At 41.6% G+C, this 23,415-nt stretch overlaps 1 protein-coding gene across 1 annotated transcript in view; it reads right to left on the bottom strand.

Annotated features, from left to right (window-relative positions):
- The window catches only part of HIP1R (huntingtin interacting protein 1 related), a 141,381-nt gene that overhangs the window by 56,197 nt on the left and 61,769 nt on the right, over nucleotides 1-23,415 (bottom strand). Inside the window, exons 2-10 of the mRNA XM_056535461.1 lie at nucleotides 9,225-9,288; nucleotides 8,455-8,597; nucleotides 7,700-7,756; nucleotides 7,372-7,452; nucleotides 6,954-7,030; nucleotides 3,858-3,919; nucleotides 2,442-2,582; nucleotides 794-851; nucleotides 270-345 (exon numbers count right to left, since the gene is read on the bottom strand). Coding sequence (XP_056391436.1) covers nucleotides 270-345; nucleotides 794-851; nucleotides 2,442-2,582; nucleotides 3,858-3,919; nucleotides 6,954-7,030; nucleotides 7,372-7,452; nucleotides 7,700-7,756; nucleotides 8,455-8,597; nucleotides 9,225-9,288 — 759 coding nt within the window. The remainder of the gene's footprint in view (nucleotides 1-269; nucleotides 346-793; nucleotides 852-2,441; nucleotides 2,583-3,857; nucleotides 3,920-6,953; nucleotides 7,031-7,371; nucleotides 7,453-7,699; nucleotides 7,757-8,454; nucleotides 8,598-9,224; nucleotides 9,289-23,415) is intronic.

The following is a 23,415-nucleotide window of genomic DNA, read 5'->3' as shown; positions in this document are numbered from 1 at the left end:
AAAGACTGTCTGATATGCGAATAGCAACCAGACACAGCTCATCATTTTTCAGATTGCTCTGGTAAAATGAAAGCAGATTTGTGATTGGCTGCTATGTACAAATCAGACCAATTTTTCCTTTATTAATTTGCACAATTTGTACCCAAATCCACAGCAGAAAACCACATCACATCAAATCCGCTCCCATTTCCGCATGATTTGCTGTAGATCTTCTGCTGCGGATATGCAGTGTCTATATCGTAAGTGTGGGCAATATACAGTGTACATACATCAGGAAGACGAGGTATCTGAATGAGCCGCTTGAAGTAGAGCATGTCAGATGCACGTTTAAAGAAAGTTTTAAGGCTGCAGAGAAATAAAAGACAAAATAAAAAAAAAAAACACAGTAAATCACAGTGAAATATCTCTTAATGAAATATAGTATCACAAAGGAGGCAACCTACTGAACAATTATGTAAAAAAAAAAAGTAAAAAAAAAAAAAACAACGTTCACTCTGATAAGACAAGGTAATCAATTTGTGCTCAACAAAAACTGCCTAATAACAGTCAAAGTACTGCAAATCCCAGCACACGTTTTAATTTACATTTTCTCTACTATTGAAAGGAAATTGAAATATTATAAGCGATCCCTCAAACTGCCTTCAAAATGGCACGGCAAAGGACAAAATAATCTTTACTACTAAAATGCACCTAAATTATGTCAACACCTTTGAAAAAAAGTCTCAGAGCATACTGTGTAAAGACTTTAAAAATTACAGTATTTGGTAAGGGTTTAATGTCAGGTCAGTAATACCTGTGGAACTGTTCATGAAATCTGTCTCTATGACCTTGTAGTGTATCAGCAGGCAGACCTAAAACAAAAATGTGATTTTATGTAAACATTTAGAAGCAGAATGTACCATGGATAAAGCATTAATTTTTACCCAATTTTCATCTTAATCATGTTGCAGCTAAACCAATAGGCAATTAATTGTTTTACCAATATTCAAATGGTTAATAGGATCACAATTTACACAAATTTAGAATAATATCTTAGGATAATATCCTCGCTACCTTGATTAACTTGATGAACAGGGTAGCATTATTTAAGAATCCAGTTAAAAGCATAAACGTGAACAGAATACATTTAAAGGAGTACTCCGGCACGCACTTTTTTCCTTTTATCCCTTCCGGGCTGCAAAATAAAAGAAAACACACTTTCTCTTACCTGCCAACAGGCCCCCGGAGCTCCGGTACAGGTGTTCAGTCCCCGGGCTGTATTGTTCTTACTTCCAGTTAGCCCAGCACGTCACACGGAGCTTAAGCCTATCACCGGCCACAGCGATGTCCCGCCTCGGCCAGTGATCGGCTGAAGCTCCGTGTGACGTGCCGGGCTAACAGGAAGTAAGAAGAATACAGCCTGGGAACCAAACACCTGTACCGGAGTGTACTGGAGCTCCGGGGCTCGTTGGCAGGTAAGAGAAAGTGTGATTTATTTTATTTTGCAGCCCGGATGGGATAAAAGGAAAAAAGTGCGCGCCGGAGTACTCCATTAAATTAATAGGTCATGAGAAAATGACCGATTAAATTAATTAGATATTTGGTGATATGTTTTCTATTCTTCCATTTTAGTGTCTATTATAAAATCATCCTGAAATCTTGTAGTTTCTACTCTGGCCAATAGGCCTAGAGAGCTGAGACTTCCTGTTTGGTAGAGAGAACCTTTCAGTCTCCTCTCCATCATCAAAAGGTAAGATAAGATGGGATCAGGTCATCCACAATAGAGCTCAGTCTCCTCCTCCTAGCAGAAGTCACAGAGCAGGTCTAGAAAACTACCATGCAAGTAAACGGGGTCCGCTCCAGTTTATTGTTCTATGTCAATGGGGCTGCTGGAAAGAATCTCTAAATACGGTGCAGAAAGCTCAGGCAATAAGGCTGCCGCATCTTAATAATGAACAAGAAAAGTGAAGAAGAAAATAGGGTGACACTGCCTTTAACCGCCTTTTCTATAGTTCAAAATGTTGAAAGTGGGCATATATTTTAAATAACTGTGGGCAGAATACGTATCTGCTATCCTGACCTCCCTATACACAAGAATGTTTATCACGGCTAAACGTTCAGGTGTTGTACATGGTGGGTGGAGGAGTAAGTCGCAGCCAGACAGCTACGGCTTAACCCCTCTTAAAAGAATAGGGTAGCAGTAAAAATCCAGAAAACCCAACCCTTCTCTCTATTGACATTGTCTGTGTGAGTTAGGAGGCAACCATACTTCGGCAGCACGTTCGGCCAACTTTACTATAAGGTGTATAGGCACCTTAACACCTGCAGATATTTTCTGGGGTACAGTGCCTCTATTATCAGACATGACTGGAGACACCTACAGAAGTCCATTTATCTGAACAAACATAGGGTAAACATTTTAACAAAAATAGTAAAATAGAGAATAAGGAAGTAAAACTTACAGGAATGTAGCTTAAACATCAACTTTACAGTGTAGTGATAGAGATGACTGCAGTCCTGAATGACCTGAATTAGAGGTGCAAGTTTACACTGTCCCGCAGACATCTGGGACACGGCAATGGCACTGTTAAGCTGCCTAAAAACTGAATATTAAAAGCATAGTTACTTCATTAACACTGAAGTATGCATGAATATGTATGACAACCCATAAACAAAACTTTAAGGAAGAGCAAACATTAACCCCTTTAGGACCACTTGTTCTTTGTAATGATATTTTTTATTTTACCATTAAAAGAGATCTGCGGTGGATAACACATATCCCCTATCCGCAGGAATTTGGTTTTGATGGTTCTTTTTGATCACTTTTTATTCAGATATATGAGGTGAGTAAAAAAAAAAAAAAAATCAATCTAGATTTTTGGACTTTTTCACATTTACATTTTGTGCCAACTGTAAATAACTTTATAGTTCTCTAATAAATGTATCATGCTTATGAGACCTTAAGGCAATACTTTCACATAGAATAGGCTTGTGAAGATGCACATACAGTGCACTAGGTCTTCACTATCCTTTCCTATGCATATCTGTATAGATAAATTAGGCTTCTGTATACTTACAAATAACTGCTTTATAATTCCTTCAGGTGTTGGGTCAACAGTCAGAGAGGTGGGGTTCGAGGTCCACTCTGCTCCGGACCACAGCGCCTTTCTCCAGCTACATCACACATTTGATTGACACATAGGGCTTGCCTGCCCGCAGCGGCCCTGTGTAGTTCGGCTGCCATACGGCGGTAGTCAATCAACTGCATTACGTAAGCAGAAAGGCGGTGCAGCCACGGATCAGAGCTGTCCCCGAACCCGCCTCTCTGACTACCAGAGGAAATATAAAGCAGTTATTTGTAAGTCTACAGAAGCCTAATTTATCTACACAAATATTTCTAGAATAGGCATGTGAAGACCTAGTGCAGTATATGCAGCTTCACAAACCTATTCTAGGTGACAGTTTTGCTTTAAAGGTGTTTTCCAAGTTAATCACTTATCCCAACAGAATAGATACGTTTCAGATTGTAGGGAGTGTGCTCATACCCCTGCAATATTGAGTGGCAAGCCAGGTGTTTTGCTTTGTTTTTGATGGAGGAGCAAGACAAAGATCACCAAGCTCTGTACTCTCCTATCTCTTGCAGCTCCACAAACATCGAATGGAACAGCGGCAAGCATGTATGGCTCATTCTGTCTAAACATTCAGATGCCCGTTCTAGAGATTGCAGGGGGTCCTAGAGGTCAGACCCCTGCCATCTGAAACTTCACCATTACTCGGTGGATAGGGAATAAGTGATTTAACTAAGAATACCCCTTTAAACAAGGAAAATGGAAATGTGGTAACAGGGTCTGAAGAGCCTGCTATTTTACTGTACTTACCAGTCTCTGCGAGCTTCAGTTCACAGTCCATATAATCAAACATTTCCACTGTTAGCTGGAATCTAAGACATAGAATTAGATTAATAACATGCAGCATTGAGTATCTAGCTGAACAATGATTCTAACTAACCAGATCCCCATTTTCTATTTCAAATGCCTGCTTTAAAAAGAGAGTAGAGAAAGTTACTGAGAACTGTGAAACACATCTTGACAATGTTCAATATTTAGTCACCCATTTTACCAATCTGCGTTTTCCAGAAATGTGTATAAACGTGTTACACAACAGATGCACTAAACGTTACACACAAATTAATGTCACTAGCCACCTGTACGACTGCAACAGAAGCTAAAGGAGACTGTCACTAGTTTTATGCTGTCCTACTTGGCCAGCACAGTCTAGTCACAGACAAGCTGATTACAGTGCTATATTACTTACATACAATCGTGCCATGCAGCCATTCCTTTTTATATCTTTCCAGATATTAAAGGTCCAAGAGCACAGGGAAGTAGTCCTTTCCATTATGTGTTTGCACTCTGTAGTCCTAGATATTCATAAGGTTCTGCCCCGCTCACCCACATATTGATGATTGACAGCAGTCTACCTATAATTGTCCATCAGCAGTTAGCATCACAGTGTTGTGCCCAGGATCTTCATTATCAGAGGAATGGCTGCATTACAAAATGGAATATAATATTGTAATCTGCTGCACTGTGACTAGCATATGCAGTCCTCCAAAGGATCTGCAGGGCATTATGCAGGCAGTATGTTATACAGCAGGGATTGCTTAGTAGAATGCATCTTTTCTGTGGGGTGTGGCTCGGTATAACTTGTCATTTAATTATATAAATATCAGCTCATTCTGTGCTTAGAAGTGCACTGAGAGGTATTCGTATTTTACAGCAATCTATGTAGGTAAATTCAAGAATGGAATCCACTGGACTCCTAAGCCCAGAATTGTAAGTGGTTTAGATCAATGTTTATACTGAATATTTTTCCATAAAACTATATTGTCTACCTAATAAGCTCATACTGCTCTATAGCATTATGCCTGCAAAATAGACTGCATTTTCAATGTTTCAGTTTCGCTTTAAGAGCTACACTTTGCATCCCTAATGGCATATGCTAGGTCTTTCCATCAGTAGCTAACATATTCTCTAGTTTCTCTACAGCTGGAGCCCCAGAGGTTGGAGACCACAGTTCTATTCCATTACTTACTGGTTACAAAACTGTATTACACATAACTGAGATAACTGCTTAAGTCTGCAATGCACTACTACAAATCAGACAAAAAATACTTTCACATTTCAAGTGAAAAGTCTCCTTTTAATTTAAAGCTGATGGAAATCAAATTTATCAACCCATGGAGGTCTGGATATGGAGTCACACTCAAAATCAAAGTGTAAAACCACACTACAGGCTGATCCAACTTTTATGTAATGTTTAGAGAAGTTTCTGTGATTCGATGAGTCACAAAAATTCTCGGCTCAGCAGTTGCTGTCTTTATCCTGCTTAAATTAGTTCAGCTTTCAGGTTCTCCGGTGGGCTGGAAAAGGTGGATACAGTCCTAGGAGAGAGTCTCCAGCCCACTGGAGCACCTGAAAGCTGAACTAATTTATGCAGGCTAAAGTCAGCAACTGCCGAGCCGAGAATTTCTTGACGAATCGAATCACTGTAACTTCGCTCATCTCTAGTAATGTCCTTAAAACAAGTCAAAATGAGGCTCAGTAGTGTGTGTGGCCTCCACGTGCCCATATGACCTCCCTACAATGCCTGGGCATGCTGCTGATGAGGTGGCAGATGGTCTGAGGGATTTCCTCCCAGAACTGGACTAAAACATGAGACATGATGTCCCAGATGTGCTCAATCGGATTCAGGTCTGGGGAACGGGCGGCCAGTCCATAGCATTAATGCCTTCCTCTTGCAAGACAATGCTAGACCTCATGTGGCTGGAGTGTGTCAGCAGTTCCTGCATTAGGAGGAACCCAGGGCCATCCGCACCAGCATATGGTCTCACAAGGGGTCTGAGGATCTAATCTCTGTACCTAACGGCAGTCAGGCTACCTCTGGCAAGCACATAGAAGGCTATGCGGCGCCCCAAAGAAATTTCACCCAACACCATTACTGACCCATTCCCAAACCGGTCATGCTGGAGGATGTTGCAGGCAGCAGAACGTTCTCCACAGCGTCTCCAGACTCTGTCACTTCTGTCACATGTTCTCAGTGTGAACCTGCTTTCATCTTTGAAGAGCACAGGGCAACAGTGGCGAATTTGCCAATCTTTGTGTTCCCTGGCAAATGCCAAACGCCCTGCACGGAGTTGGGCTGCAAGCACAACCCCCACCTGTGGACGTTGGGCCCTCATACCACCCTCACGGAGTCTGTTTCTGACCATTTGAGTGGACACATGCACATTTGTGGCCTGCTGGAGGTCATTTTGCAGGGCTCTGGCAGTGCTCCTCCTGCTCCTCCTTCCACAAAGGCAGAGGTAGCGGTCCTGCTGCTAGGTTGTTGCCCTCCTATGGCCTCCTCCACATCTCCTGGTAGCACCTCCATGCTCTGGACACTACACTGACAGACACAGCAAACCTTTCCACAGCTCGCATTGATGTGCCATCCTGGATGAGCTGCACTACCTGAGCCACTTGTGTGGGTTGTAGACTCAGTCTCATGCTACCACTAGAGTGAAAGCACTGCCAGCATTCAAAAGTGACCAAAACATCAGCCAGGAAGCATAGGAACTGAGAAGTGGTCTGTGGTCACCACCTGCAGAACCACTCCTTTATTTGGGGGGGGGGGGGGGTCTTGCTAATTGCCTATAATTTCTACTGGTTCCATTTGCACAACAGCAGTGTTGCTTACTGAGTGGACAGTGTGATGTCATAGAAGTGTAATTGACTTGGAGTTACATTGTGTTGTTTAAGTGTTCCCTTTTATTTTATTTTTTGAGAGGTGTAGTTGGAAAGCCAAATCTGGCCAAAAATGTTCTGTGCAAGAGCACCAACAGGGCATATGGGCAATGGCTTTTTCACATCCCACTTACAGGTATTACATCATTAGTATTGACATTTTTTTAATGAAAAAAAAAAATGGCATACATGATATTGACATCTGTGCCAGCTGCCTTTTCTAGAACATCATCTGTTACTTCCAAGTTTGGAGGAAACTGTGGATGCTGTAAAAATAATGAATAAAATGTAATACATTTTTCAACACCAATTTCAGCTTCAGTTAGGGGTGTAAAATTCTTTAATACATGATACTCACATTGTCCAGTCCACCACCAACACTCTGGTTTACCTTGGTGCCTCTGTTAACTTACCCTCATGAAGTACTCTCCAGGCTCTGCAGACTCAGCGTCTGGCCTCACTGAACTGAAGTGCGTTATAAATGTCATCAGGAGAGCAAGTCATTCAGGGTAGTAAACTGAGGCATCCAGGTAGATCAGAGGGCTGTAATTTGTCATATATTTTCTAATTTATTATTTATTTTCTAAAAAAAATAAAGCTTTTATACCTTTGTGTGGAAGCTTATCTTATTGAGCAAGAGTTTTGTGTATATAGTCACAAGCTGTCCATATCGATCGTGCATATGTCCCTAGTAGAAAGAAGGTAAATATAATGCCATTAAGCTCTTTTGCAGTTTATTGAACAAAAATTTTGACAATTAAGCAAATAGATTCATACATTTTATGTTCCCATGACAGCTGAAATGTATCGATAAAGCAAGATGTCTAATGAGTTGCCAGCCCTATTGTCATTGCTTAGCAGGAGGTTTTTCTCTTATAATATAATAAAAAATGACCCAAAAGCAAAAAAAAACAAAAAAACTTTTCCCCACTCACCCACAAGTCTCCAGTCTCCCGGATATTGCTACGGTATCGTTGACAATCTGAAAGAACCTAGTTAGAAAAGTTACAAAAAAGGATAATTTTATTTCCAGGTCTACGGGTAACATGTAAAGCTGTTCAAGACTATCTATGGATACATAACCAAGTTCATACAACGAAAGCAAAATACATGTACATAATAAACCTCAGCTCTACAATTCATAAAATGCGTAGTAATAAATGCTTTTGGTGGGGGTTGGGAACCAAGAGTTAAAGGTAATCTGTCAGTGACATCTGCACTAACCTGTTGGTACAGACAGGTAGTGCAGGTGACACTGATGACAACGGTACTTACCTTGTCCCGTTCCGTGCTGTGGTTCTCCTACAAGCCTCTTCAGTATCTTCAGCTCTGAGCCTAACTTGGAGCATGGGCGGAGCTTAGTGACATCACCGCTGCTGTTTGCTAGCAGCAGGACCCAGCAGAGAACAGCTGCAGTGACGTCATTAAAGCTCCGTCCATGCTCCAAGTTGGGCCCGGAGCCGAAGATACCGAAGAGGACTGCCGGAGAATGACAGCATGGAACAGGACAAGGCAAGTACCGTTGTCATCAGTGTCACCTGCACTGTCTGTGACCCTGATGACAGATTTGCTTTAACTTATTTTTCTTAGATAATTTCTTCTACTTGATACTACGTAAGGGCAGAAACCCAAATATAAAAGTAGTTTACATCCAGTAGAATGTATATGGCAAAACAATCTGTTTTCTTACGTTTTGATGACCATCTCGAAGGACTTTATGGAGAACATGGCAGAACTTCCAGCTGAGGATTGAGCTGCTGGCAAGAGGTAGGCTTATGGCATAAGACCAAAACGTGAAAGCTCCTTTTTCATGATGAGTGCCTAATATAATTCCTAAAGTCTTGTTAAGGAAGTAGGCATATTAAAATCTAAAGACTAAACCAAGAAACCATACATTAGTATGGTGCATGCAGAGTCCTGACTTATGTTAAACCAAAAAACCCAGATCATGTAACAATTTTGGATTCCACCTTTAGGCCCTGTGCACACATGCATAATCGCGAGAAGCAGGGAGGAGGCCGACCATAAAGCTCCCAATGACTTGATGGGAAGCTTCAGGGATGAACCACGCAGAAAGAAGTGGCATACTTTATGGCCAAGCATTCCTCCATGAAGGCATTGTTTTCATTATGCATTGTGTACAGCCTCTCACATTTTTTTACCATGTAGCTGATCACAAAGTACTGATGACTGACTAAATGTGTCACACACAGAAATCCATAGAGCTCGACTGGCATTGTTTACTAAAGCACATTATGAGCAGAGACATCAGATCATCATCTTGTAGAGTGATGCATGAGTGCAGCTGAATCAGCTAATCTCTGGAGTCCATATTACTTGGAGCACGCATGAATGTCGAAAGGCTGGTTTTATGTGCTGATTCATGTAGGAAACAACTGATGCTCTCACAACTGATCTGTAGTATTGTGTATGGATAAAGAGTTGTCTAAAAAAGGATACGACGGGCGTGCTTCTCTTTTACAGGAGCTTCCTGTGCATTGATAGCCTTGGTGATGCTGATGGCCTGTAAAAGGGTCAAATAGGAAACATTGATAGTTAGCTTTTAAATTATCAAATTGCTTTTCACAAAATCCTTAGCTAGCACATACTGAGGGATGCTAATCGGTCATATAAAAAAAATGCCTCAGCTTTACAAGACTTATTTCACACAAGGATACTGTGGTATAGGGGTTGTGTGTAAATGAAAAAATCCCCCCCAAAAAACTTTAACATAAAGGTTTGCTACATGTTTAACTACATGTTCCACAGGATACATCATAAATGTCTTATAAGTGTGGTTACCAGAGGTGAGACCTACATCTTTCTGGAGAGTCAAAGATGCATCCCCCCAAACTCCTGACAAATTATCGTTAAGCTATCATCTCAAATTCTGGTCCTCAGCTAAACTTGCAAGTAGAATCATTAAAACTTGGGGCCCTGTTACGCGACCCACCGCTATCTCCATCTTTCATGTGTACATACAGTTTTCATTCCCATGAAATGCACATTTAGGTTCTCAAAGCAAAGATGAGGTCTTTCTATCCACACACCAGACACTAAGATTCAGTTAGTTTAAAGGGGTTATCCAGGGAAAAAAAAATTTTTTTATCTATCAACTGGCTCCAGAAAGTTAAACAGATTTGTAAATTACTTCTATTAAAAAAAATCTTAATCCTTTCAGTACTTACGAGCTTCTGAAGTTAAGGTTGTTCTTTATGACACCTGTCTCTGGAAACGCCCAGTTTAGAAGCAAATCCCTATAGCAAACCTCTTCTAAACTGGGCGTTTCCCGAGACACGTGTCATCAGAGAGCACTTAAACAGAAAAGAACAACCTTAACTTCAGAAGCTCATAAGTACTGAAAGGATTAAGATTTTTTAATAGATAAAAAAAAAGTTTTCGGAGCGGCGCAGAGCTGAGCTTCCTGCTCAGTGCAGAACAGTGGTCTCCAACCTGCGGACCTCCAGATGTTGCAAAACTAAAACTCCCAGCATGCCCGGACAGCCAACGGCTGTCCGGGCATGCTGGGAGTTGTAGTTTTGCAACATCTGGAGGTCCGCAGGTTGGAGACCACTGGTGTAGAATATATTTACCAGATTAGACCAATATATATGGAGGGTTAACTTTAAGTATTAACCTATAGATTCCCCTAGGGGAACCCAAAAATTGTACCCTATTTTCCCATATACCTATTTTCTTTATGGTGTTCCCACAAGCTTTATTAAATTAGTGAAAAATGTACATTAAAGAAAAACAGAACTTCACACCATTAATAGTATAGCTCAGCTGCAGCTCGGTCTTGCTACTATGTGCATTTGTGCTATATATAGAGGCTTTATAACTTGTCCTCTATTGTCCGATGATCCCCGCCTAGTTTGCTGACCGTGCCTGCAGTGCACGTCTTACAGAGTTGCTGCTGAGCTGTTGGTTAAAATCTTCCCTACTCGGCCCCCCTCGGGGGTGTAGAATATAAGCACAGTGAGCAAAGAGTCCTAAAAACACCAACAGCTAAAACCAGACTGAGCTGCTGACACACCTTGCAATTAACAAAATAGCAGATAAACAGCCCAAGGCAAAGAGGTTCCAGAACATCACAAATGGGAAGGCTTCTTATTTTTCTTATAAGAAACAACCCTCTTTCTTTATGGAATCCAATCTCAAGACCATCGGACACTGGCTACCAAATAAGTACCAACTAATGCCATGTTATACAGACTGAAGATAAGGGGGGAGATTTATCAAAATCTGTCCAGAGGAAAAGTTAATGAGTTGCCCATAGCAACCAATCAGATCGCTTCTTTCATTTTTCAGAGGCCTTTTAAAAAAAAAAAAAAAAAAAAAATTAAAGAAGCAATCTGATTGGTTGCTATGGCCAACTCAACTTTTCCTCGGGACAGGTTTTGATAAATCTCCCCCAATGGCTCCAACAATCCTTTAGGCACTATACATCCTTAAAGTCACAGAAAGCTGGGACACCTATATAGGGACACCTATATAGGGACACCTATATAGGGACACCTATATAGGGACACCTATACTTCTGAAAGAGAAATGTTATAAGCGTACATACACTTGCCTAGGTAATATGACTACATTTTACACAACTGTAAAACGGTGTTGTGGCAATAACTTGTGAGCAACAATCCATTAGATATTACACATCCACTTACTAGCGGTGGCTAGCAGCGGGTTCACACATTGCAGCCATAATGTGGCCAGAACAGCGCCATCATGCAAGGTGACGGAGTTTTCACATTACGGTCAGTATGATTGTTAATGCAATGACCTGCATGTCACCTCGGCTACTACTGCATCCCGGCCATGTGGCAGGTGAATGTGTGAACCCAGCCTAATTATTGCTATATGACTGTCATTCTTGTTTTATAGCTATAGAGGAATGTGACTATTACCGGTAGTAGCCACACCTAATGCTAAAATCAAGAAGGGTAAAACTGGTTTTGCTTGCACCTAATGAACCACGTAATAAGCAGCTTCTAACATAATGCAGTGATTAAATAGTTGCAGCATTATTGGAGCCACCAGCAATCATATTCCTGTACGAATCCTCAGCATCATCATTGGATGTTTCTCAACAACCAAGGAGTTTCTGAATATAGAACTCCATAATAAAAAAAGGTCATCGGTAAAATAGACACTTTTAATAGTAATTTTACATCATTTGTTCCCTTTAAAGGGGTATTCCAGGAAAAAAAAATTTTATATATCATCAACTGGCTCCAGAAAGTTAAACAGATTTGTAAATTACTTCTATTAAAAAAATCTTAATCCTTCTAAGGCTAAGTTTCCACTTGGTTTTTTTTCTGGCAGTTTTTGGATATCTGCCACTGCAGTTTTTGAGCCAAAATCAGAAGTGGATCCATAAGGGAGGAGAAGTATAAGTCCTTCCTTTATATATCCTATTCCTTTTGAATACACTTCTGGCTTTGGCACAAAAACTGCAGTGGCAGATTTCCAAAAACTGCCAGAAAAAAAACAAGTGGAAACCTAGCCTAATAATTATCAGCTGCTGAAGTTGAGTTGTTCTTTTCTGTCTGGCAACAGTGCTCTCTGCTGACATTTCTGTCTCTCGGGAACTGCACAGTGTAGAAGAGGTTTGCTATGGGGATTTCCTTCTAAACTGGACAGTTCCCGAGACACGTGTCATCAGAGAGCACTTAGACAGAAAAGAACAACTCAATTTCAGCAGCTCATAAGAACTGAAAGGATTAAGATTTTTTAATAGAAGTAATTTACAAATCTGTTTAACTTTCTGAAGCCAGTTGATATTTAAATTTTTTTTTTTTTCCTGGATAACCCCTTAATGTCTGCCCAGGTAATAGAAAATCACAACAAAAATCCTATGCTGGCAGGCACAGATCTGAATACCTAGAATCTGACACATTTCCTATGGAAATCTAATAGCCCAGTAATCATTTGCTTTATTTCTTCATTACATCTTATAGAGATAAAGGAGTGAAAATAATTGTTTTATATCCGACTGCCTCCAAAAGCCATATAGCTTCTTAATACTCGTCACACAAAAGGATCCAGCAGGCCTGACCTCATTTCATACAGACTGCTTTTGTAACATCCACTCATTTAAATTCAGGAAACAAAATGCTGTTTACTAAAATGAAAAGATCCTTAAAATCTTTATGCCAACTCTCCTGCCCGGCCCCATATGACATCAGGCAAGAAGAGACCCAAATGCATGATGGCCAAACACACAAGGACCAGCAAGTATTGTGCAATGGTGCTTGTTGGTTTTTATCCTCTTTATCAGCTGCTCCTCTTTCATTTTTTGTCCCCTCCCTGTTCTGTCTCCCGCCTTAAATGTTTCTAGTCTTGTCTTATTGCACCATTTATATTGTGAGAATTGAGGTGTCAAGCTGATTTTCACTATATATATATATATATATATACACACATACATACATATATATATACATACACACACACACACACACACACACACACACACACACACACACCGTAGATGAGTGGAAAGTTCTTTATATGGCGTACACACCCTAGCCAGGAATAAGGACACCTGAAGTATGAATGCACAGTATACAATGGCCACATCTGTGTATGAAATACTGAGGCTTGTGTACACAGTGATCCATCAAGGGAATCCATTATGAAAAGGTTAAAGTACAAGGAGAATAGCAGTGTCACTGAACAGTAGTATACATTTACAGAGCGTCATTTCAGAGATTCCCTGCCCAGCCAAATGCACAGCAGAACAGAGCAAGTGTTGTACTGAGCATAATGTTACCATTGCCTGCATGCAACCTGCTTAAAGGCAATGAATATTCTGTCATACAGGCACACTATTTAACTAGACAGGCGGACGGCAAATGAGGGTTTCTGACTCACAAAAAATTATTTTATCTTTATAACTGGCAGGATAACTTTCATGCTAACAGAATTTCTCCAAGTACAGCAGTATTTACAACACTAAGCTAATACAGAAATACCGAATGCTAATGTAAAAGAAATGCAGTTCAATCTGTAGACATGTTATGGAGCAGGAGAAGTTTAGTAGACTGATGTCGAGTATTGGGAAAATCTTCAGCATAACTTGTAATTTATTGAGGTAAACTTCTGCTCATTCAAGGCCAAGCAGTCTAGTTGATGGTCCTAGTCTGTAGCGGACAGCTGTGTATAAAAGTGTACATATAGTGGGAGCAGGACCACCCACATGACTACTTAGCCCAGAGTGCGCAGAGATTTAGGGTAAATTCACACATCCATGATCGGCTGCATATTTTCTGCAGCTGATTTTGCCACCCATTGAAGTTAATATGCACAAAATATGCAGCAGATCCTGTACGTGTGAACGTACCCTTACAGTTATTACTGAACAAATTTAATCAGGTTTTGATAAATCTTCCCCTGGGAGAATATGTACATAGTTTACCTGGACCAATATAAACTCCGAATACCATGCCCCAGTTCTCCTAGCACAATACTGGGCGTAGCTTACAGACTTAGCACTGTCCATTATAAAAGATCTTTTACAGAGCATACAAGGTTTAGTTTTCTGCTATGTCTCTGTTTTTAAAGCATACCTGTCAGATCCCACAAAAAACATAACAAAACTGTTATATGTTACTCAGTACCACCATAAAAGTTTATTGCAGCATCTAAAATTTAAAAAAAGAACAGCAGTTCAGCTAGGCAGGCTGGAGCAATGGAGCACTGATAACACTGATCAATGCTATGCTATGGCATAGCATTGTTTAGTGTATGCAATCTAATGATCCCCTATGGGGATTAAACAATAACAGTAAAAAAAAAAAAAAAAGATCTTAATAGATGTGATTTAAACCCTTCCTTAACCTCTTCAGGACGCAGGGTGTATGTATACTTCCTGCATCCTGAGTCCTTAAGGACATAGAGCGCACAAGTATGCCCATGGGAATTCCGGTCCTCGCCGCTAGCCGGTCGCCACTCGGGGAACGAACCGGGGTGACTGCTGATATCGATCAGCAAGCACCCTGCGCAACTGCCCAGGGGTGTCAACCGACCCCTCCCCCCCATGTCGGTCAAACGGGTCTATGGTGACCCAGTGACAGGAAAATAAGGGGGATCGGGGGTTGTCTAAGATATCCACGATCCCCCTGAAGGGATAGGAGTGAGGTGGCAGGGGTGCCACCCCTCCTATCGCTGCTATTGGTCATCTAGAAGAGATGACCAATAGCAGATCGGGGGCGGGGAGGGGGGTTAACTTTCGGTTTCCCCGTTCTGCCCATCCAAAATAGGGGGGGGGGGGGGGCAGAATGGGGAAACCGAGGAGGACCGGCACCAAAGTCCACTTACCCATCGGCGGCGGTGACTATCTGCTGCGGTGATCGGCGGCCGGCGATGTAGTGTGCGGCTGGCTCCCTGGATCCTACGGAAGCCGGTGAATTGCCTAGAAACATCTGGAGGGCTACAGCTTGAGACCACTATACAGTGGTCTCTAAACTGTAGCCCTCCAGATGTTGCAAAACTACAACTCCCAGCATGCCCAGACAGCTGTTTGGGCATGCTGGGATTTGTAGTTTTGCAAAATCTGGAGGGCCACAGTTTGGAGATCATTGTGCAGTGGTCTCTAAACTGTAGCCCTCCAGATGTTGCAAAACTGCAAATCCCAGCATGCCCAAACAGCTGTCTCGGCAAGCTGGGAGTTGTAGTTGCATACCTCCAGCTGTTGCATAACTACATTTCCCAGGATGCATGGTCTGTCAGTGCATGCTGGGAGTGGTAGTTTTGAAACAGCTGGAGGTTTGCCCCCCGCATGTGAATGTACAGGGCACATTCACACTGCGGGTTTACAGTAAGTTTCCTGCTTGAAGTTTGAGCTGCGGCAAATTTTTGGCCGCAGCACAAACTCCAAGCGGGAAACTCACTGTAAACCTCCCCCAGTGCGAATGTACCCTAAGAACACTACACTACCACATAATAAAAGGGTAAAACACTACATATACACCCCATACACAGTATTTCCCCCCAATAAAAATGAAAAACTTGTTGTACGGCAGTGTTTCCAAAACGGAGCCTCCAGCTGTTGCAAAACAACAACTCCCAGCATTTCCGGACAGCCACTGACTGTCCAGGCATGCTGGGAGTTTAGAAACAGCTGGAGGCACCCCGTTTGGGAACCCCGTCACTGGCGTAGACTACCCCTATGTGCACCCCTATGCAATCCCTAATTTAGTCCTCAAATGCGCATGGTGCTGTCTCACGTCAGAGCCCTGTCGTATTTCAAGGAAACCGTTTAGGGCCACATATGGTGTATTTCCGTACTCAGGAGAAATTGCACTACAAATTTTGGGGAGCTTTTCCTCCTTTTACCCCTTATGAAAAGGAAAAGTTGGGGGCTACACCAGCCTGTTAGTGTAATTGTTTTTTTTTTTTTTTTTTTTTTACACTATCATGCTGGTGTTGCCCCATACTTTTTATTTTCACAAGCGGTAAAAGGAAAAAAGACCCCCAAAATTTGAAAAATAAAATGTCTCTAAAATGCTGGTGTTACTCTAAATTTCTCATTTCCACAAGGGAAAATAGGGAAAAAAAGCCCCCCAAAATTTGTAACCCCATTTCTTCCGAGTAAGAACATACCCTATGTGTGGACGTAAAGTGCTCTGCGGGTGAACGACAATGCTCAAAAGAGAAGGAGCGCCATTGGGCTTTTGGAGAGAAACTTTGTCCGGAATTGAAGGCCACGTGTGTTTACAAAGCCCCCATAGTGCCAGAACAATGGACCCCACCCACATGTGACCCCATTTTGGAAACTACACCCCTCACATAATGTAATAAGGGGTACAGTGAGCATTTACACCCCACAGGTGTCTGACAGATTTTTGGAACAGTAATACGTGAAAATGAAAAATAGAATTTTTAATTTGCACAGCCCACTGTTCCAAAGATCTGTCAAACACCAGTGGGGTGTAAATACTCACTGCACCCCTTATTAAATTCTGTGAGGGGTGTAGTTTCCAAAATGGGGTCACATGTGGGGGGGGGGTTCACTGTTCTGGCACCACGGGGGGCTTTGTAACCACACATGGCCCCTGACTTCCATTCCAAACAAATTCTCTTTCCAAAAGCTCAATGACACTCCTCTTCTTCTGAGCAGCAGAGCACTTGACGTCCACACATGGGATATTTCTACACTCAGGAGGAAAATGACCCCCAAAATTTGTAACCCCATTTCTTCTATTACCTCTTGTAAAAATGTAAAATTTTGGGAAAAACCAGCATTTTAGTGAAAAAAAAATTTCTCTCTTCATTTACACATCCAACTTTAACAAAAAGTCGTCAAACACCTGTGAGGTGTTAAGGCTCATCGTGCCCATTGTTAGGTTCCTTGAGGGGTGTCGTTTCCAAAATAGTATTCCATGTTTTGTTTTTTGTTTTTGCTGTTCTGGCACCATAGGGGCTTCCTAAATGCGACATGCCCCCCCAAAAACCATTTCAGCTAAATTTGCTTTCCAAAAGCCAAATGTGACTCCTCTTCTGAGCATTGTAGTGCGCCAGCAGAGCACTTGACGTCCACACATGGGGTATTTCCATACTCAGAAGAGATGGGGTTACAAATTTTTTTTTTTGGGGGGGGGGGCATTTACTCCTATTACCCCTTGTAAAAATAAAAAATTTGGGGGGAAACTAGCATTTTTGTGAAAAAATAAAAAATAAAATGATTTACACATCCAACTTTAACAAAAAGTCGTCAAACACCTGTGGGATGTTAAGGCTCACTGTACCCCTTGTTACATTCCTTGAGGGGTGAAGTTTCCAAAATAGTATGCCATGTGTTTTTTTTTTTTTGCTGTTCTGGCACTGTCGCTCCTTCTCTTCTAAGCCCTCTAGTGCACCCACAGAGCACTTTATATCACACATGAGGTATTTCCTTACTCGAGAGAAATTGGGTTACACATTTTAGGAAGATTTCTCTCCTTTTACCCCTTTTAAAAATTCAAAAACTGGGTCTACAAGAACTTGCCAGTGTAAAAAAAAAAAGAAGATTTTGAATTTTCTCCTTCAATTTGCTGCTATTCCTGTGAAACACCTAAAGGGTTAATCCTTTTGAATGTCCTTTTGAATACTTTGAAGTTTGATATTCTATTTCTGACTCCTAAAATAATGTACACTGGTTTAGCATTTGCATTCGTAGTCACACAAAGGAAAGACAGTAAAATCATTTAACATCTTCCAAAAAGAGATTCAATCGCGAAAGCAACCCAAGAGCCAATACCACAAGTAAAATTAGAAGCGTGTTGAAATATTTAGAATGTTTGTTCCAAAAATAAAGTTTGTCATTTATCATTACAGTTCCCTGCAGTTCCCATCTGGCACCAACAATGTGGGTCATGATTGAAGCCAACACAGAGGTGCAATGACAGCCCAGGAAACAGGAATGTGGCCATGGGGAGGAAAGTGTTGATTTAATGGCATGATACAGGCTCCACAGAGTCACTATTATCCTCCAGCTGTAGGGGAGTAACAAAAATCTGGAGCATTAAAACTTTGTGAGCACAAATTACATACGGTAGTATCCAGTAAATCTGCTAAATAAATCCATCAGCCGGACAAATCTCATGTTTTAATAGTTTTCTACACAGTGCATGTTACACGAACAGCTACAGAGTAGATAAAAGGGTCTGCCTGCCTTTTCGCCAAATCTATAATAAATTGATCGAATTGTGCAATGTCCACAAATGCTCAAACCCCAGCGATCAGCTAGAGACTGTTTCATACAAGTGTAATATGAACCTATTTTTGCATATACATTAGAGCTGCAACTCCCAGCCTGACCATGGTCCCTCTGACCCAAACTAAGCTGTCTGAGTGAATCATTAGATTTGCTGTCAGGCCGGGACTTGCAACCACAATACGGATGTAATAATGCGTTCATAAGAAGCGTTCATGTCAGAAATCCAGGCAACATTTTTAAAGTTTACCTGTCATGGTCCTAAGGAAAGTTTTATTAGATAAGGGCCAAGTGTTCAGACCTCAACTAATCAGTAGAATAATGCTGTGCGCATCTCTCTTTGCTTGGTGTATATGGGGGCAGGCCAGTCCCATAGACTTATATTAGGAATCCATCCTGATCACGTGACACTGGGGTGGGAGAGGACATGGTAAGCACACACTTCTCCCAACTTGTTCTACTAATCAGTCAGGTTCTAAACACCAGGACCCAGATTGATAAAAACTTCATGAGCCTACATGACCGATTAAAGTATCTGCCATAATAAAATAATTTTTGAAGTGCACATCCAGTGAGAACAGGATATAGATTTGCCAGATGTCCCAGACTGGCATGGGACTTCCAGCAAATCTGTATGAAGATTGTGATACTCTAGTGCAAGTCTCTGGCTCTGAAGTTGCCCAGGAATTTTGAAATTATATCCAGCTTCCAGAGCATCATTGGCTGTACCCTATAAGTCACCAGCAGTGGCATCAAAACAAAAATAAACCATTAAAAGGAGAACTCGAGAATATAAAAATTACTGGTGGTCGGCGAGTCATACTGCGATCAGCCAACCACCGGCCGCAGTGAAGTCCCGGCTCGGCCGGCGATAGGCTGAGCGGCAGTGTGACGTTTTTGGCCCCGGCAGCAGGTGCCGGTGTAGTGAAGAATTGTGTGTCTTCAAGCGTTCTCACACTGCCGCTCAGCCTATCGCCGGCTGAGTCAGTACATCACTGTGGCCGGTGATTGGCTGAGTGCAGTAAGACTCGCTGACCACCGGCAACCAGGAAGAGGATCGCGGCGGAGACCGGAGCCGGTTACTGGAGGAGCGAAGGAAGGTATGTACATCTTTAATTTTTTTTCTGCCTATCTCACTAGTCATAGCAGGACTCTAGTAATTCCCCATGTACTCAACTATTAATTGTTCCTGGCTTAAAGAAAATGGACCACCTAAAGTTTTTCTACTTATTAAAACTATTGAGTATAACATTTCATTTTTCAAATCTGCTTACAATTTCTGATCTTCACTGATTTTTATGCAAGAGTTTTCTACAAGTAAATAGGTCAGAGTGCAGAGAGAGTAAGCAGGCAGATGCTGGGAGTGCAATCTAAGTCACCTTTCATAATAATCCTTCTTGTGAGAAAAGAATGCTGAAAATAGATCTTTACAGTACAGAAAGTATCAGTCTATTGTGAAAACTAGAGATGAGCAAAGTTACAGTGATTTGATTCATCATGAACTTCTCGGCTTGGCATTTGCCGACTTTAGACTCTTCTAGGACTGTATCCCCCTTTTCCAGCCCACCGGAGCACCTGAAAGCTGAACTCATTTATGCAGGATAAGTCATCAACTGCCGAGCCGAGAAGTTCATGATGAATCAAATCACTGTAACTTGGCTCATCTCTAGTGAAAACTGCATTTCAAGATTTCTTGTTACGTGATAAGGAAAACAAAACCAAGTTACAAAATATGTTTAACAAAAAAAAATAAAACCTTGATTTAACAAATAGGCCTTTTTTATGTTGTGTGGTCTTCGCCTGAAGTGGAGAATGATCTAAACAAAAAGTATGAGGAACTTCCCTTAATCAGAGGCTTCCATGCCCTTCTCTAAAGGCCCCCATTACGTATTTCCACTGATTTATTAACCCCAACCCCTCCTCGTTCAGCAATATTTATCACTTACCCTCTAAGCACTTCATATCTTTACATATGTAGATTTAAGTTGGCAACACACTCATGCAATTTTACATGCACTTCCATATTTTTCACAACATATAGCTGGACCTAGCTGGACCCTTGCACAAACTCTGCACTTAGCGTGCATGCACACCATGTTTTCACTGTACGGGTGCCGGATCCGGCTGGGGGAGGGGAAAACGGTGTGCTCCCGTACCCCAGCTGGACCGGTGCTGAAATCCATTGACTTTAATGAGCCGACCTGAGTCTCTGTTTTACTCTGGTCGGCTCATTTTTGACCCGTATCCGGTTTTCTGACCAGACCTCAAAACGTAGTATAGTACGTTTTGAGGTCTGGTAAGAAAACCGGATATGGGTCAAAAATGAGCCGACCAGAGTAAAACTGACTCCGGTCAGCTAATTAAAGTCAATGGTTTCAGCGCCGATCCAGCTGGCGTACGGGAGCGCACTGTTTTCCCCTCCCCCAGCTGGATCCGGCACCCGTACAGTGAAAACATGGTGTGCATGCACCCTTATGCCTTTTGTATCAAACTAAGTTTCCTCAGAATGTAAGTTCATATGGGCCATTACTACACTTGTGAATTGTAAAATTGTTTGTTATGACATTTTAACTTAGGGGTGTACTCACTTTTGTTGCCAAGGTTTAGATTTTAATGGCTGTGTGTTGAGTGAAATTAAGTGACTATAGCAAGAGATCTTCTGAAGCTCATATCACAAGACTCCAGTGACATTGAGTCGCTGGACAGAATTTAGTAAGTGACCCCTCTTTGGACTCCTGGTCACCCTGTGTATTGGGTGTAGTGTGGGTGATCAGGGTGACAGTTTTCTTTTAAACACTTTTATACAGGCTGTCCACTCACTACTTTACATATCAGAATCATTTCTTCAGTGTTGTCACATGAAAAGATAAAATATTTACAAAAAAAAAAAAAAAAAAAGTGTACCCACTTATGTCAGATACTGTATATAAAGCCTGTATTCTAAAGTGCTGTGGAATATGCTGGAGCTATATAATTAAAAGTTTACCGTTACCTTTAAGGCTTTGTGAAAAAGAAGGTGAAGATTTAATTAAACTACACATTTAACCCTTCATGTTTAAGAATATAAATCACACCATATAAAATGGCCGGAGGAAGCACGATCACCGTGCGAAACGGAGCTTGGTCGCCATCCTGTGTCCCCCCACTACCCTCTTCCCATGTAATACATTTGTGAGTATGAAATAAAAGAAGATTTATTCAGCTGGTTGCGGTGAGTTGCCGATTATTTTCCTGCTTCTTTGAAACGTCTTCATGCACTATTGTCAATCAGAGCACCACCTCCAGCATTCCTAGCCCAAGTCTGCCATTTCATCATTGTTCTACACTCAAATCGGGAAGTAGTGCCGTGCTGGCTATATACGAACTGTGCACACCATATAAAATGCCTAAATGATCAGTAATGGTCACATTCACCAAGTTCTGTTCTTGCAGGTGTGGGTTAATTCTTTCCACCTAGTCTTTCCAGTATGCAGTGTGACAAGACTGAATGCCAGGCTATCTGCTAATACCCCTCATAAAGTAAGCTTCATGTACCAGCAGCACAAGTGCACAGGATTCCAAGTCAGCTGGACAGCACAATAGTATATCAAGTGACAGCAAGTAGTAAAACCATAAAGTGATATGTTTAGCACAGGAACAGTTGTGTAACTGGACACACTTGATCAGCAAAAGAACCTGTCCCGGAGACCATGAGGACTATGCGGGAAAGAAGTGAAAATATGCGGCTGACCCATAAAACCTCAGGCCAGAAATAACTACCCCAGAATCATTTGTTATATGCTGCTTACAACTATAAACATTATTATAGAAACACAGTTCAAAAGACCAGAAGCCATCAAGTTCAACCAATAACCCTAATGAGTCCATACTGAGTTGATCCAGAGAAAGGCAAAAAAAAAAACAAAAAAAAAAACTCATACTAGAGGTAAAAATTCCTTCCCAACTCCAAATATGGCATCAGAATAAATCAACCTTCAGTCCCTATAAATCTAGAATCCATAACCAGCGATGTTACTCTCCAAAAATGCATCCAGACTCCTTTTAAATTCTTTTAAAGAGTTCACCACAACCGTCTCCTCAGGCAGAGAATTCCAGTCTCACTGCCCTTACAGTAAAGAACCCCTGTCTGTACTGGTGTAGAAACTGCGCTGGCGGGTCACATAGGAATAGTTCCACCGATGTGGGGACAGCGCTGCGCTAGGCTGATAATACATTCCCGAGGAGGAGGGGCCCAACTGGTATTGCGGTATGGGGGAAAATTCATATCGTGCAGCCCAAAAAATACGGTATTTGGTATGAACCGGTATACCGCCCAGCCCTATGGGAGAGATCTCTGTACTGTCCCCTGATATATTTAAACATAGTTAGTTATTAGGTCTCCCCTAAGCCTTCTTTTTTCTAAACTAAATAACCCTAATTCCTGTAATCTTTCTGGGTACTGTAGTCCTCCCATTCCCAGTATTACACTGGTTGCCCGTCTTTGAACCCTCTCCAGCTCCACTATATGTTTCTTGTACACTGGTGCCCAGTACTGTACACAGTATTCTATGTGTGGTCTGACTAGTGATTTGTACAGCGGTAGAATTATTTCCTTGTCGTGGGCATCTATGCCCCTATTGATGCACCCCATGATTTTATTTGCCTTGGCAGCTACTGCCTGAAACTGGTCACTACAGCTAAATTTACTGTTACCAAAGACTCCCAAGTCCTTTTCCATGTCAGTCGTCCCAAGTGTTCTCCCATTTAATACATAATCCCAGCCCAGATTTTTCTTCCCATGTGCATTACCTTACATTTATCAATGCCACTTCCCAGCCCAAACCTCCAACCTATCCCGATCCATTTATAACAGTGCACTGTCCTCTATAGTGTTTACCGCTTTACAGAGTTTAGTATCATCTGCAAAGATCGCTACTTTACTATTCAACCCCTCTACAAGGTCATTAACCC

Source organism: Hyla sarda, chromosome 1, assembly GCF_029499605.1.
Source record: "Hyla sarda isolate aHylSar1 chromosome 1, aHylSar1.hap1, whole genome shotgun sequence".
Lineage (NCBI taxonomy): Eukaryota > Metazoa > Chordata > Amphibia > Anura > Hylidae > Hyla > Hyla sarda.
Note: the sequence above shows the minus strand (reverse complement) of the source record. Positions and strands in the feature narration are given on the sequence as shown.